We start from the raw sequence: 15,810 nt of genomic DNA, 5'->3' as shown, positions 1-15,810 counted from the left end.
TTTTTATCGGGGTCCTCCGGCTTCTTTCTCCACATTAACAATCAACGTCACCACGCGTTCAGAGTCTTGGTCTGCGCTGTAAATATCCACAACGATGATGATGACGATGTCAGCCACTGCGTTGAGCTCCCATTCGTGGCCAGGTGGCTTTTGAAAAAGAGCTACTTAGCTCAGCGGGTTCTCACCTGGTAACATGATAGCTTAGTAAATAGTTTAGAGATTATTTATAGTCACCCGTCCCGGATTACTGGTTACCGGCGGTGTCATGAACTCCCACTGTGGAGGAGGCTCGTGAAGGATGCCACTGGACTGGGTAGTTCCAGGCTAGGTGCACATTGATGAAGCTACTGAAACACACACTGAGATACACAGACACACTCAGACACAAAGATACACAGAATCACTCAAACATATACACAGATACAACAACCGCCATTCGCCACTAAGTGGCGGTGACGTCACCACGACGCTTGTGCCAGGCCATGTGCACCTTGAGGCCACGTGAAGTGTCGAACGCCCGCTGGCAGTAGTTCACGGGGCAGACCCAGGTGCCTGACCGAGATGACCGAGATGACTGGCTGATGCACCACCTGTGCCCCCTACTGTGCCAACTTGCTGTGCTTTAGCCACCCGACGCTCCGCTCGTTGTTGTGAGCGTCACACCTCGGCCCTCCGTTGTTGTTGGAGGGCGAATTCCTCCAACTGCCCAGTAGCGTCCTTCACGAGCCTCCTCCACAGAGGCCGATCTTGACACCGCTGGTCATCGGCAAGTCCACTCAGCTCCACGTCCCCCTGTACCACATCACTCCATCTCTTCTCTAGCCCGTGCCGCACCCGTTTAGCCCCCCTCGATCCGGCCCATAGGCATGCGGTGACTGGGCATGCGGGCAACATGACACAGACACACACACAGATACACATACACAGACACACACAGATATACAGACACACACAGAAACACACGCAGATACACAGACACACACACACACGTAGGTGAAAAAACTATAACAATTATAATAAAAATAACAATACAAATTTTAAATAACTAAATTAAATCACGACGTTTCGGGCGCAACGCAAGCGCCCATCATAATACAGACACACACATCGATACACACATACAAAGACAGATACAAAGACATACAGACACACACACAGATACACACCGATATACAGACACACACAGACATACACAATACACCCAGAAACAACAACAACAACCGCAATTCGCCACTAAGTGGCGGCGACGTCACCACGACGCTTGTGCCAGGCCATGTGCACCTTGAAGCCACGTGAAGTATCGAACGCCCGCTGGCAGGAGGCCACGGGGCAGACCCAGCAGGAGCCACGGGTCGACTGAGATGACTGAGATGACTGGCTGATGCACACATACACACAGACACACACATACACACACAGATACACAGACACACACACATGGATGCACACATACACAGACAGACTCACACAGATACACAGACACACCCACAGAAACACACGCAGATATACACACAGACACACAGATACACAGACACATACAGAGACACACAGAACACACAGATACACACAGACACACACACAGACACATACACACAGACATACACACACATATACACAGACACACACACGGATACACACATACACAATCACACAGATACTCAGACACACACAGACACATACACAGATACACACAGACACGGACACAGACACACACAGACACACAGATCCGCGTCTCACCTGTGCCACTTGGATGACGACTCACCGTCTTCACCACGCTCAGCCTGGTCCAGACAGACACAGAGACAGACACAGCCTCAGACAGACACAGAGACAGCCTCGGTGAGTCTCTTAACAACCCCACCGAGGTCACAGAGCTCCTTGCTTCCGTTTGCGTGGGACTTAATACTTCCCTGTCCTTGAGTTTCGGTTTAACGATCGCTGCTGATTCGTATCGCTCTCGCCGCGAGCCTCTAGCGGCAGGCGGTGACACGGATTTCCTTTTTGAGAGACAGGATGTCGAGATGACCCGAATGTTAACTCCTTTGCCTGGTATACAGGAGGTCGTGTGTTCAATAACAGCCCATGGCGCGATGCCCGTTGTAGATGTGGAGTCTGTTTGTGTCTCTCTCATCATAATCTGGTCTACAGGCGAGGGTTCGATCCCGACCCTGTCGATACCTGCTTATGTATATTTTGATTCTGCATCTTTCTCTCTCTCTCATCATCATCACGGTAGTGAGATGTTAACTCCCTCGCTTGGTCTACAGGAGGTCGTGGGTTCGATTCCGGCCTGCTGTATATTTGGAGTATGCGTCTCTCTCTCTCGTCATCATGATGGTGGTTAGGAGATGTTGATTCCCTCTCCTTGTATACAGGAGGTCGTGGGTTCGATTATGAGCGATGCCTGCTGCTGTATATGCAGAGTCTGCGTTTTTATCTCTCCCCGTGATCACGTGGAATTTTTCTCCGAATCCTCCCGTTGTCCCCTCCACATTTACCATCAACGTCACCGCGCGTCCAGAGTCTTTATCTGCCGCTGCAAGTTTCCACAACGATGATGATGATAATGACGATGTCAGCCGCTGCGTTGAGCTCCCATTCGTGGCCAGGTGGCTCTTGAAAAATAGCTACTTAGCTCAGCGGGTTCTCACCTGGTAACATAATAATAGCTTAGTAAATAGTTTATAGATTAAATTTTCAATTAAAACTTTCGTGACTACAGGAATTCATATTCTTTGTTTCTTTCGATAAAGTCACGTAGATAGAAATTTGTTAAAATAAAAATAAAACCATGTAGACTGTATTTTTTAAATAGTTTTTTATTATTATTTTTCTATCTACGTGACTTTACCGAAAGAAGCAAATAATAATTTATAGATTGTTGATAGTCACCCGTCCCGGGTTACCGGTTACCAGCGGTGTCAAGCGCGCCCTCTGTGGAGGAGGCTCGTGTAGGATGCCACTGGGCAGCTAGGTGCACGTTGAAGAAGCTACTGGGGCAGTTGGAGGCAGTCGACCTCGAGCAACAACAGCGGAGGGCAGAGCAGCGACGCTCACAACAAGGAGCGGAGCACCGGGTGGCTAAAGCACAACAAGTTGGCACAGTAGGACCACAGGTGGTGCATCAGCCAGTCATCTCAGTCAGTCGACCCGTGGAATCTGGATCTGTCCCGTGACCTCATCCTAGCGGGCGTTGGACATTTCACGTGGCCTCAAGGTACACATAGCCTGGCACAAGCGTCGTGGTGACATCACCGCCACTTAGTAGCGAATGGCGGTTATTGTGTTTATCTGTCTGTGTCTTTGTATCTGTGTGTGTCTGTGTGTTTCTTTGTCTTTGTGTCTGTGTGTATCTTTGTCTTTGTGTCTGTCTGTATTTGTGTGTATCTTTGTGTCTGTGTGTGTAACTTTGTGTGTCTTAAATTTGTATGTCTGTGTGTGACTTTGCGTGTCATTGTGTGTGTGACTTTGTCTTTGTGTCTGTGTGTATCTGTGTGTGTGATTGCGTATGTGCAGCTGCTTGCTAACAGCACTTGCCCGCTACGAGTCTGTTTAAGGCTACACGTGGGAACTTTGTCGCGGCCATAACATGTGAAGTTAAGTTACCCATCACTTATGCTTTATTCTTTGTTGTTGTGAATCAACTCCACGCCTCCGTGTTTGTCCGTCTGTCTGTTTATCTGCCTGTCTCTCTGCCTGTTTGTTTGTCCGTGGAAAACATTCTGAAATCTCGACTCGTGCTTTGTAGAGTTGTGTTTGTTCTTGTCATTCTCAAGCACAACAGTGACACCGGTCATGGATTTGGGCAACTCCAGTTGGGGTGTCTCCATTCTCTTTCAAAAATATTTCAGACAAGTCGACTGGTTTATTGATTTTTTTTTATTAATTAAAGAAGATCAATGATAACCCTATTTAGCGTGTTTGTGTTCAGTATTCTTAGGTTTTATCGGTATTCATTTTAATTTTTTTTACCTACGTGACTTTACCGAAAAAACCTAGGAATGTATAATCCTTGCAGTCACGAAAGCTTCAAATCTAGAATTTGTGTTCAGTGTTGTTGTCCTGCCTCACGCACCTACCGATTAGCCACGGTTGACTACATACGGTGCCAAAAAAAAAGTTCAACGCACACAAGTAGTGTAATAGTGCCGGCAGGTGGACCTGAGCGACAACTGTGGTGGACAGACAGCACACACGCCGGTGAGGGCGTGCACGGTGCGTGTTGGCAGAGCAGAGGAACTCGGGCAAGGGTCACTTATGACCCCATATGGAGGCCCCTGGAACCTGCGAGCGGGTTCGAGAAGGGAGGCGCTGTCAGGGTGGAGCCAGGCCGCGGTTGCAGCATAAAAGGAGCCGAAAAACAAGGTGCTCAGGGTGCTGGTTCTGGGAGTGGACTCGTCTCGTCGTCGCTATCGTCTCATCGCCGTCGTCGCTGCCGTCTCCGCTAGATATTGCGCTACGAGATAGTCGTTGGCCATCTCAGTTAATTGAATTCCCATATATGGAGGAGTTGGCTGTGGCTGCGCTGGAACGAAATTAATCCATGACTGGAAGGGGAATTGCGGTGTCTCCTCTATCTGTTGACGGGCCCAAGGTAGGTGCTTCATTTTTATTGAAAGCAAAAAAAACATCGTGACATCACGGTAAAGTTTCTCAATGTCTGGGCAGCGTGGGTGATAGATTTTCATCGTGCCGGCAGTCCGGTGACACCGTCATACCGACGCCTGGGTACTCGGAGTCTCTTCATTGAAGACACAGAGCGACCTGCACTCGGCCAGTCACTTGGTTCTTCACTCCGCCGAGTTGCCCCTTTCCTCGAGCGTCCACCACTCCTCGTGCTCTACCCCCGGAGCTCCCTTTAAATAACTTTCCGTCGCCTCCCAGCTCGACTGCGTTTCCCGATTTTTATTTTCGATTCAAATCTTTCCGTTATGGTCAATTCCACCTCTGCCTTCCGGACCCATCATCGACGAAGCATATTTTCGCCAACCAGAGGCCCCTGGTCTAATTTTTGAAAGTCCACTCTGCTGCAAATTGGCCTGAGGTGAGTGCCTCTCAAGTTCGGTCGTTTGCAACTGGATGAGCTTAAGTGAGGTAACTCCTGGACCGTATTTTGGGGCTCGCCAGATTTGTGCCCAGCTCTGCCGAGCAAAGTCGTGCCGCACGAAACCCATTCCAGAGTTTTCTGGTTACCGGTCTGGTACCAAGCCCCCGCCCTTCTCCCTGGAACTGAGAGGCTACTGACAGTCTGCAGATGTCCCTGGGTGCTTTCTGCCAACCTAATGTGTGATGGGGAATCACTGAATAAAGTTCAATATCAGATCGGACACTCACAGTCAAAGTATGAGAAAATAAGAATAGGTTTACCCTTTCTGGCAATAAAACAGGTTTTAAGATGTTCAAACACCAAATAGAAACCTCTTGCAAGTAATCAGTGTCTGCATTAACCACACGCAGAACGTGTGAACATGCAAACAAAATCATGCTCTGATAATAAATGGTATTGTCTCTTGAGACTGATTGGTCTACACCAGACAGCAGACTTCTTTAGGGCCTAGTCTCACCAGTGTCAGGCCATTAATGCTAAAATACGAGCAGCATATTTGCATGTTTACTCTTATTACACTGTGTGTGGTCAATGCATTGACACGGTTGCTTGCAGAAGGTTTCTATTTGATGTTTTTACATCTTATCGCGAATGTTTTATTGCCATTAAGGGTTCAAACCTCTTCTTATTTTTTCATACTTTCATACTGGTGTAATAAAAGACTCCGTCAGGCACTGCTGGTCTCCGCTTGTCTTTTATTCAGGTTATTCTCCGCACCCACTGGTCTCCTCCTCGGACCAGCGTCGTCTCGCGCGCAACCCGCGCACGCTCCCTCTCGCGTGCCACGCACGCTCCTCCGTTAGCTCCTCTACTCCCGCACTACGCACACCGCTGGCCGACGGCGTGCTGAGGTCCTTCGGCCACGATGGCGCGGATCTCTCTCTCACCACCCAACGTGGCTCAGCCTCTTAACTTCCCCGACTGCCCCGATCTCTTCCGGCTCCCACTATATCCATTCCCCCCACGTGACCCTGACTCCTCCCCTCCCGGATCGTCAGATCCGGCCTTCCCATACTGCCCTGCTGGCTCCGCCCCCATTCACCTCGCCTCCCATTGGAGCCGAGGTGATCGGTGGCCCCTCCCACACGCCCCGCAGACCAGGCTCCGCCCCCCAATACCCCGGGCCGTGTGATTGGACCAGAGCCCAGCAACAACCCCATTTACGCTCGCATTACACTGGCAAAAAAAATATCCCGTGTTTTAGCTGCTCACTCACAGTCAAGTTTAAGATGATGTATGCCATGGGAATGCAATGAATTTGTTTTCACTCACTGTATGGAGTTTAATACAAAATTTGAAACTCACAGAATCATGTAACAGACAAAGTAGGACATCGGAATACCGTATATACACTGGATCGCAGAAATGATCAAGATAGCTGTACGGACGACTATATGAACACATTAATATAAAAATACGTAAAAACCTGACATCAATACAGATGTGTATGCTCTGCGAACAGTGAAATGTAATACAAATTCCATGGGGCCATGGCGCTGCTCAAATGATCAGCTTGCCGTCTGTTTTGTTGTACAGTGTACTTCATGGTGCACATTCATTTTGCCCTTGATCATGGACCCAAGCGTGCAACGAGTGGTGAGAGTGAGAGGGTGTTGAGTCTGTGGCCGGGAGGAAGAGGGCGTGGCTGGGCTTAGCCTCTCCTCCTTCTAACCAGCCCTCGCACCATCATCTCATTATCATCATCATCGTCGTTAATGCATTTAATTGTAATCGTTAATATTAAAATGTATGTAAAGTTAATGTGATGTTTATTTATGTTGTATTATGTTACTGTGTAATGTACCATACACAGTAACATAGTTTAGTTAATAAACAGGCAACTTAGTTCAGCTGTGGCGAGTCTGACCACGGCTGTGGTTCTCCTACCCCCCTACTACCCATAGGCCCCCTGTAACTTTACCAACCGCGAGGGTGTTCAGAAACCTGAACCCTTGGGGTTGGCCAGGGAGTTACTCTACATATGGGAGTCGAATGGGCGACCGCTCTAATAAGAGCCTCCCATCGGCCCCCTTTAAATTTACCAACCGCGAGGGTGTTCAGAAACCTGAACCCTTGGGGTTGGCCAGGGAGTTACTCTACATACGGGAGTCGAATGGGCGACCGCTCTAATAGGAGCCTCTCATCTCTAACAATGAGCGTCTGCATATGGCAAAGGGCATATTGAGAGACTTTTACGCCGCACGGACATTGCAGGGTACAGCTCTCGATCAAATGTTGCGTAAAATCGATGCAGCAGCGACATGGAGTCGGCGCTGTAGAATGACAAGACGCCCGCCTCCCAGTCCAGGTGAACTCCGACTCTTTTGGGAGCATCTCGCACCGACAGGTTTGTTTCCGTCACGTTATGTAGCGCCGTGTAGTCGTTGCACCATTTCCTCAGGCTCCAAGAAACTTCATTGCACCCAATTTTACAGGCTTTGTCATCACCTTTCCGTGGTATTGCGTCATATGTGACACCGATGTTAAATTTCTCAGAACCTCTCACGTCCACCTCCCAGTAGTGGCGACCCGACGAGATTTTCTCAGAGCAAATGACCACTTGGTAGTGGTCGAACCTGCCGGAGTTGTCCGGGTAAGGTTGGGTGTGTGTGGAGGTTCTGACGGTTTTAAAGTCGGCAGAAATCTGGAGGTTCCGATGTGCCGTGTTTGGGTTCAGAGTCGACGAGCAAGTGTCTGTAAACGATAATACAAATATTGTGTTAAGCGAACATTAATTACTTTTGAGAAACACACTTTGCAATTGGCAATATATGTCAGTCAGAAGTACAAACATTTGCTGAAAATATTAGTGTGCCGGGCTCCACTTCACACAGCTGATGTAGTCTTTATCAGGGGTTCCTACGTTTCTGCCCTAGGTTCCTGCCCTGACTATGAAAGGCAAATCAAATAGAGCCCAATGTATCAACCGACTGACCCAATCTCACTCTCAGTAAACTGTCCACCAAACTGTCTGATGGCTTCAGGACACGTCTGGTCATTACCAGTGGCGCCGCCTGTAATCCAGCAAGTTGGTGGATCACACAGATTCGTGAATCTCCCTACGCAAGGACGACGAAGTCGCCACCTGCTGCCATGCCAGGGTATGGAAGCACAGCAAGTGGATTAATCTTCATCTGGAATCCATCTATACGGGGATTACGTGTTTGGTGTTGATACAACTCGCTGACCCCGTGTCCCTATTGGATATCTGTGAAAAAAAGTTTCATAGCTCATCGGAGTCCTCATCCAGGATAAAGATTCTGATACTTGTGGGTTTTTTTCCAAGTACTACAGTTTACTTCCACAATGTATGAACGCACTTTCACTTTACGCGACGCTTTTCAGCAAACGCATTTACTGCACTAAATGATGACTTATTGCACTGTATCAAGGGTTCACATCTCATATGGATATCTTTCTTCATCCTACATCAGCATTAGAGATGAGTGACAAAGATGATGCATTAGTACACTCAGCAATGGACATTGTGTGGCGTGTACAGCATATCACGTACTCGATTCTCTCCGCATTTTCAGGAATGCCTCTTGCTTTTCACGATGTTCACGCAAAATCTCTTGGACTTGCGGGCTCTCTTCCTGCTTGCGATTGAGGCGTCTTATCATGAACTTAACTCGTTCCGATGCGAGGGGCATCGAAAAGACTTCTGAGAACTCGTATTGCGTGATGAGACCCTGGACGAGCAACTCGTGATGTAGCATTGCAGGGATCCTACCGATCAACTCTCGTACCAGCGAAGGTGCCTCCATCCCCGTTCTGAGCAATGCATCTTTGCTGTCACCCTTCTCTGCATTGGTGTTGTTTGTGCGATGATCTCCGCTGTTTGCAAAGTGATTACAAATTTGAATGTCTTCTCTGCTCTCATCCACAGTCAGGTTCTTCAATGATTGAGCTGTTAATATTTGTAAGTATAAACAAAAAAAAATTAGTTCTAACTTTGCCATTGTTTAATGCCTTCGTCATGATTATTATTATCATCATACGTTATTTGTTAGTTATCGCTGGGAGGTCTCACCAAGCCACTACATTTATTATGGTCCTGTACTGACAATCAATTTCACTCTCACAATATATTTGCACGTTAACTGATATCACTCCATCTCCTGTCTCAGTCACCAACAGCCATCAATGTGCCCACAGCCACTCTTTGCTTAATACATTCTCTTTATATCTCTCAGTATCATTTAGAACAGCCACCTCCTCCATCACTTTTTGTAAATTTGAGGATTTTTTTCTTAATTTCCACTTTCATCTTTGGGCATCTGTGCTTCCGAATTTATAATTAAATTGAAAGAGAAAAGATACGAAAATGAAGCCTCGATACGAAATTTCAGACAATTGTAAATTGTTGTCGTTGTTTGTTTGTTACAGAATGAGACAATTTGCCTTGTTTACTTCCCGAGCAGTGACACGAACACTGCCGCAGTGTTTCAGGAACCACCGCTGTGTTTGCGTTCTGCAGAAACACAGAGCTCGGAGATACCCTCGCTCCCAGCTCCACGCTCTACTGCTATGACCTCGTGTCTCGACTCCCTCGCCTTCACTTCCCCCACCACACACAGACGAGCAGGGTGAAGTTGGGCCAAATACCCTCCACGACCCACCCATAGGAAGTGGGTGGGCACTCATCCAGCAGTGGATTGACAAAGGGGATGTTCACGTGCTCTACTGCTGTGGCTACATCGCCTGCATGCACACTCGGAGGCGACGATTCTGAACCGTTTTTTTCCTTCTGGGTTTGAATACACTCTAAGTCAGTGCCAATGATTCCCTATGTGTGACCCGCCCTTGTACTCACCTTCGTAAATCATGACTGAGCCCGAGTTCACCTGGAAAGCCGGAAAGAGCGGCTCACTTGGAATATCATCAAATGAATGCAACAGCTCCATGGTGCTGGCGTTGTAAAACGAAAGCTTTCCTGCGTTAAAGTCCAAGCGAACGCCGACTCTCTGCAAATGCTTAATCTCCGGATAAGGAATGCATTCGTAATTATGTCTTGCAGAGTAATTTGAATCCCATTGAACGAACGCCCAAGTAGACTCATTCCAGCCCAGCCTGCCAGACTTTTCTTGAGGATTCCTAGGAATCGACTCGCATGCGACGCCGATGTAACAGTTTTTAGAGGCTCTCACGTCAACTTCCCAGTAGTGGTCACCCGACGAGAAGTTCTCGAAGCAGAGGACTATTTCCCACGACTCAAACCTCTCTGCGTGATCAGAGTAAGGCTGATCCGCCTGGTTCCACGTCGCTGTGCTGAGATCGGCAGAAATTTTAAGCCGTCGATGTGCCGAGTTGGGGTTCAGCGTGGGCGAGCACACATCTGCAAGATAAGCAAATCATTGTGTAAATCTTTCCAATCACGACTCAGTTTTTTGCTCATCATCGTCAGCCATGATTAAGTGGTCACCATGGGAGGCAAAGGTGCACCTGCCAATCTCTTTCCCATGCCACTGCTGGTGGAAAAATCTCGACTAGAAGCAGCTTCAGAACCTCCTCTTGAGGATATTTTGACCTCTCTTCCAAGCTGGTGACATGTGCCACAGTGGCTAGGAGATGTTAACTACCTCGCCTGGTAAGCATGAGGTCGTGCATTAAATTCCAATCCCGACTCCTATTTTATATTTGGAGTCTGCATGTCTCTCTCTCTCCCGATGGCGGTCGCGTGAATTTTTCTCCGGGTCCTCCAGGTTTTTCCTCCACGTTTATAATCAATATTATGAGGTTAGAGCCTTAGCCTGGTATACATTTCCACATGATGTTGATGGATAATCCACTTCGTTGAGCTATCATTTGTGATGGCCATTTCGCTTCTGAAAAAGAGCTACTACATAGCAGCTCAGTGGGGCCTTACCCGGTAAAATTAAATAGTTTAGTTTAAAAACAATTATTTGTTTAGTTTGCTCCACTACCGGTGACCACTCATTGCGCGGTAGCCAGCGGTATTGCCTCGTTCTGTACCAAACCTTTACAACGCACGAGGTGCCGTGCCGTGTTGCTCCAACATTGATTATCGAGGCTCCCTGGAATGCAAGTGGACAACTTAGGAATACTCTTTGGTTCTTTCGGTAAGGAATACTACACTTACTTTTTCCGAAATGCATTTAAACTATTGCTTTGTCTGAAGCAACATCGAACTGCGAATGCATGTTAATATACTCATTGAGCTACTGCCGGCGATTAAATCAGCTCACATGCGAGTGCTAAGTGGATCGTTGCATAGCAGGGTCGTGGGAGGTATGGGAGGCTTGTGGAGATCTTCATCCAGCAGTGGATTTACTTTGGCTGATGATGATGATGATGTAAAGGTGATAAGTATGATATGTATCCAGTGTCCACTAAGATCGACCTAAATTAGTCGCAATTTATTTTGGCCACTCCACCACTGCCCCTCCTGTGAAGGATTTCCTTGCTTGAGTGAGACGTTGGGACTGTGGGCCTACGATGCTGAGACTAAGTGGACTCATTTCTCTGTTGAGATAACTTTTTTTGTCGTTGTTGTTTGTGTCTCTTAGTTTTGGTCACATTCATATATTTGATTATTATTGTTTACTTTATGAAGGTGTTCATATGCTCGGTAATTGCTATATATATAATAGGATATGTAAAGCGCTGTGGGATATAATTAGCATGAATGGCGCCATCTTAAATCTTATTATTATTACGAAGTGCTCGGGCCTGAAATAATAAAAAAAGTTACTTTTCATGGATTGCAACGCTGACGAGTGTGTAAAGTGTACGCACGGCTCATCTTCAGCATGTCAAGGAAATGCCGTTCCCTGCTCCGCTGCTGCTCGAGTATCTCCAGCAGCTTTCGGCGTTTGCCTACCCCTCGTCTCATGACGGGCAACAGGATTGAGTCCGCGCGCATGGCGGCGTCGGGAATTGTAAACGCCCTCCAGTACTCCTCTTCCGTAACCAAATTCCTCCTCTTCAACTCGTGCAGGAAAAGGGAGGGAGTTTTGGCGATCAACTCTCGCAACTCTGGCAACTCCCTCTTGACATCCTTCCAGTTGCCCTCTTGATCATATGTGATCATTTGACCGATAAAATCCTCTGCGCTCTGTTAGAATAAAGACACCGCAAGTGAGTGGGCAGCAATCACCAGATCATCATCAGCATGCACAACACGGCTGACGAATAGGGAGCCATCCCTCGACCTCACCCAAGCATCGATCAGCCTCCCATTTTAACTTAACCAGGTGGGAATTCCTCCGGTACAGCCATGGAATTCCCAGGTACGGAAAACCTCTCCACTCTCTCCATAACTGCTCTCCCCGTAGAATGCTGGCTGCTTCCTCACACCCCCCGCCCCCATATGTTATATATATTATATATAATCATATATTTTATTCTTATTCTTTTATATATAAAAGTCTCCGCGCGTGCGCTTGCGGGGGATTTGGCTCTCGGACGGTGAGGTTTAATACCGAAATAATTTGCCAGCCGGCACGCCCTAAGCCCCGTGGTGAGAATAGGCTATTCTGTTTTCACGTCCGGAAATTTTAAAGTCGTTTAATTAACGAATTAGTGGCATTCTTATTTTAATTATTTACTTATTGCGTGACATCGACCGTACCAACTCACGACAATTTCCTGGGGGGGGAGGCGGACCCTGCCAAGTGATCGCGTTCACTCCAACTCACGGGAGACATTTTATTTTACGCGTTTAACATGGAATAAATATACACATCACGCTGCCGATTTATCTTCACAGTGTGATGTCCTCTTCCCCCCCCCCACCCCAATGCGTGCAGTTACTCATATAAAGTCCTTAGATATTAATTTAATATTATTAAAGCGCTTACATAGTATTATTCTGCCTCGGGCGGGGGGATGGTGGTGAGGGGGTCGGGGGTAGCGGCTCGGCCTGCAGCCTGGCAATGTCTCACCTCCTCCGGCTTGCCAATCTAGGCGAGGCCGCGGGCTCTGCACGGGACGAGGCGTCACCACGCCAATGTAAAGTACAATTTTATTGCATCTTTCGCTAAGAACTGAGGTTTATTGTTTACTATTATTAAACAAATAAGTTTACAAATATTACAATGATAATGTTTGTGTGCACATAACAACTCCGCTTCATTGTTTACTATTATGAAACTAATAAGTTGCCTAATATTACAATTATAATGTTCGTGTGCAAAAACTACATGTGTGTCCCTAAAGTCGATGTCTGTGTTTGAGTCCATATGTGTTTGTGTGCGTGTAAGTCGATGGGTTTCTATGTGTGTGGGTCCATGTCTGCGTGTAAGTCCATGTGTGTGTCTCTGTCTTTTTCAAACGGACAACGCCCCATGTGTGTGTGTGTGTGTACGTACAAGTGTTTGTGTGTGTGTGTCACTTCATTTGTGTGCGTATCAGTCGCTGTGTGTGTGTTTGTTCTTATGTGTGTGTAAGTCCATACGTGTGTGTTTCACTCGATGTGTGTGTGTCTAAGTGAATGCGTGTGTGTGAGTCGATGTGTGTGCATGGCTCCATCTGAGTGTGTAAGTCAATGTGCGTTTGTGTGTCTATGTTTGTCAGTCGATGTGTGTGTGTTAATCTATGTGTGTGTATCTAAAGTAGATGTCTGTGTGTCACAGTCCATATGTCTATGTGTGTGTAGGGCAATGTGTGTGTCAGTCTATGTATGTGTGTGTAAGTCCATGTGTGTGTGTCTTAGTCGATGTGTGTGTGTAAGTACATGTGTGTTTACGTCAATGTGTGTGCGAGTCCACGTATGTCTGTGTGCGAGTCGATGTGTGTGTGTGAGTCGCTGTATGTGTGTACGTCGATATATGTGTGTGTAACTCCATGTGTGTGTATCTAAAGTGCATGTCTATGCGTGTGTGAGTCCATATGTGTGTGTGTGTGTAAGTCCATGTGTTTGTGTGTGTGAGTCGATATGTCTGTGTGTGTCAGTCCATGGGCGTCTGTGTTAGTCGCTTTGTGTGCATGGCTCCAGTATAAGTCCATTTTTTTCCGTGTCTGTAGGTCCATGTGTGCGTGTGAGTGAATGTGTAGAGGTGATACGCGCTGGGATTAGGGATCGTATGCACAGTGCGTGATGATTGGCTGTGTAGGTGGTGACGCGCGCTGACAGTGGAGGATCAGGGGTCAGCGCGGGGTCGTGGGTTACGGGGTACCGATTGGCTGTGGGCCGGTGACGCGCTGAGAGGGAGTGATCAGGTGGCAGCGCAGTGTGATTGGCGGAGTAATGTTAACACGCGCTGGGGAAAGCGGATCGTAGAGAGAGTGCGTCGTGATTGGTTCAGAAGGAACGACGCTCACGTCGACGCCGCATCAGCTCCGTCTCTCGTGAGCAGGGGCTATAAAAGGGGATGCACACAGGCGTAAGGGCAGTGTGTAACCAGCGAAGAATGAAGACGGGGATGAAGACCTAGAGCCCTGCGGTACCTAGCCCCGCTGTCCTAAGGGGACCGGGACTCTGTGTAGCCCAGAGGCGAGTGTAGTGTGTGTAGCCATAGGTCTACACGAGCCGAATGTATTGTGTGTAGCCAGGGCATAGGGTCTACACGAGTCGAGTGTATTGTGTAGCCAGAGGCATAGGGCTTACACGAGTCGAGTGTATTGTGTAGCCAGAGGCATAGGGCTTACACGAGTCGAGTGTAGTGTGTGTAGCCAGAGGCATAGGGTCTACACGAGTCAAGTGTATCGGGTGTAGCCAGAGGCCTAGAGTTTACACGAGATTAGTGGAGTGTGTCGTCGGAAGAAGGAAGACCACACGTTGTATTGTGACACGTAAAGATTTAATAAAAGTGTGTTACCCGTCAAGAAGTTCCTGCCGTCAATTCGCATACTTCAACTGGCGTCAGAAGTGAAACGGTCCTCCAAGCATGGATACAAGGAGGAGCCGTCGGACCCACGGGATTGACCACGGGGACAACCTCGACGACGCGGGCCAGCGGGCATCAGGGGGTGAGGAAGAGGAGCTGCCCACGGGGCAGGATCCACCGACGGCGCCGGACGAGCGACGGGGGACTGACACCGTGCTTCGCGAGGCACACTCCCGTCTGTCGGAGCTGCTGCTCGCCGCCGCGTCCATCTTGGCGGAGATCAGCTCGTCGGGAGGAGCGGGGACGGCGGCCGACGTGCTACAGGGTCGCCCTGCAGATTCCCGCCAAAACGATTTGGCGATTCCCGCCATTTCATCCGCTCCGACTTTTGGCGGGAACGGCCATCACCACGTGGCAGCGGTTCTCCATGCGCGCCCGCTGACGTCACCAACGCGCGCGGCGGACCGCCATCACACACCCGCCGATGGGGCCGCCATCTTACACACCGACGGGGGGGCAGAGAGGAAGCACGAGGAGGAGGACGACTTCATCTTTCAGCAGCGCCTTCCCACGTTGTCAGCATTCAAGGCGGAAGGCGGGGATTGAAGCCAATTTCAGCGCAGATTTTTGGCGCATCAAGAGATGTCCGCCTGGTCCGACGCTACGGCACTGCGGGCACTGCCTGCCATGCTGGACGACAACGCGCTCGCGGCCTTCACGTCCGCACGCAGGTCGGACCGCTCCACGCTCAAGGATGCGCTGGCTCTCATGGCCAAAGTCTACGGTCCTCCCTCGGCGTGCCGCCATCATTTCTACGCAAGACGGAAGGCGGACACGGAGACCGTGCTCGCCTACCGCACGGCGTTGCTCGCTCTCGCTGACGCCGCGTTCCCTCGTATGGACGAGGAGGGC

General features: G+C 48.7%; 2 protein-coding genes across 5 annotated transcripts in view; both read right to left on the bottom strand.

The window, feature by feature from the left end:
- Positions 1-1,956, bottom strand: part of LOC133359404 (uncharacterized) — a 28,866-nt gene extending 26,910 nt beyond the window's left edge. For 2 of the 3 annotated variants that reach the window (XM_061577815.1, XM_061577817.1), the window contains exons 1-2: positions 1,738-1,956; positions 664-875 (exon numbers count right to left, since the gene is read on the bottom strand). The gene's annotated coding sequence lies outside the window, so the exon portion shown is untranslated. Of the gene's footprint in view, positions 1-663; positions 876-1,281; positions 1,379-1,737 lie in introns of all 3 variants that reach the window. The other variant, XM_061577816.1, reaches the window with a different exon arrangement.
- Positions 1,957-6,317: 4,361 nt separating this feature from the next.
- Positions 6,318-12,179, bottom strand: LOC133359494 (tripartite motif-containing protein 72-like). Of its 2 annotated transcripts, XR_009757166.1 has the most exons (5): positions 11,867-12,179; positions 9,924-10,445; positions 8,622-9,017; positions 7,173-7,801; positions 6,318-7,051 (listed from the first exon to the last, which is right to left on the bottom strand). XR_009757166.1 is itself a non-coding variant. In XM_061577910.1 (4 exons), the coding sequence occupies exons 1-4, from the start codon at positions 12,159-12,161 to the stop codon at positions 7,254-7,256; spliced, it is 1,761 nt and encodes a 586-aa protein (XP_061433894.1). In that variant the 5' UTR covers positions 12,162-12,179; the 3' UTR covers positions 6,318-7,253. The 2 variants fall into 2 exon arrangements, 1 of the variants encoding a protein (XP_061433894.1); XM_061577910.1 differs by having other exon boundaries at positions 6,318-7,801.
- Between the last annotated feature and the right edge of the window lie 3,631 nt (positions 12,180-15,810).

The sequence above is a fragment of the Lethenteron reissneri genome, chromosome 65 (assembly GCF_015708825.2).
Source record: "Lethenteron reissneri isolate LAM-NWPU_2019-01 chromosome 65, ASM1570882v1, whole genome shotgun sequence".
In the NCBI taxonomy this organism is placed as follows: Eukaryota; Metazoa; Chordata; class Hyperoartia; order Petromyzontiformes; family Petromyzontidae; genus Lethenteron; species Lethenteron reissneri.
The sequence above is the reverse complement of the archived record's forward strand: the minus strand, read 5'-3'. Positions and strand labels throughout refer to the sequence as shown.

Coding starts and splice junctions, on each gene's coding strand:
- LOC133359494 (XM_061577910.1), bottom strand. CDS start 12,161: ATGATCACATATGATCAAGAGGGCAACTGGAAGGATGTCAAGAGGGAG. Junction 10,446..11,866: donor TGACATGCTGAAGATGAGCC/GTGCGTACACTT, acceptor CTTATCTTGCAG/ATGTGTGCTCGCCCACGCTG. Junction 9,018..9,923: donor CTCAGTCATGATTTACGAAG/GTGAGTACAAGG, acceptor AAATATTAACAG/CTCAATCATTGAAGAACCTG.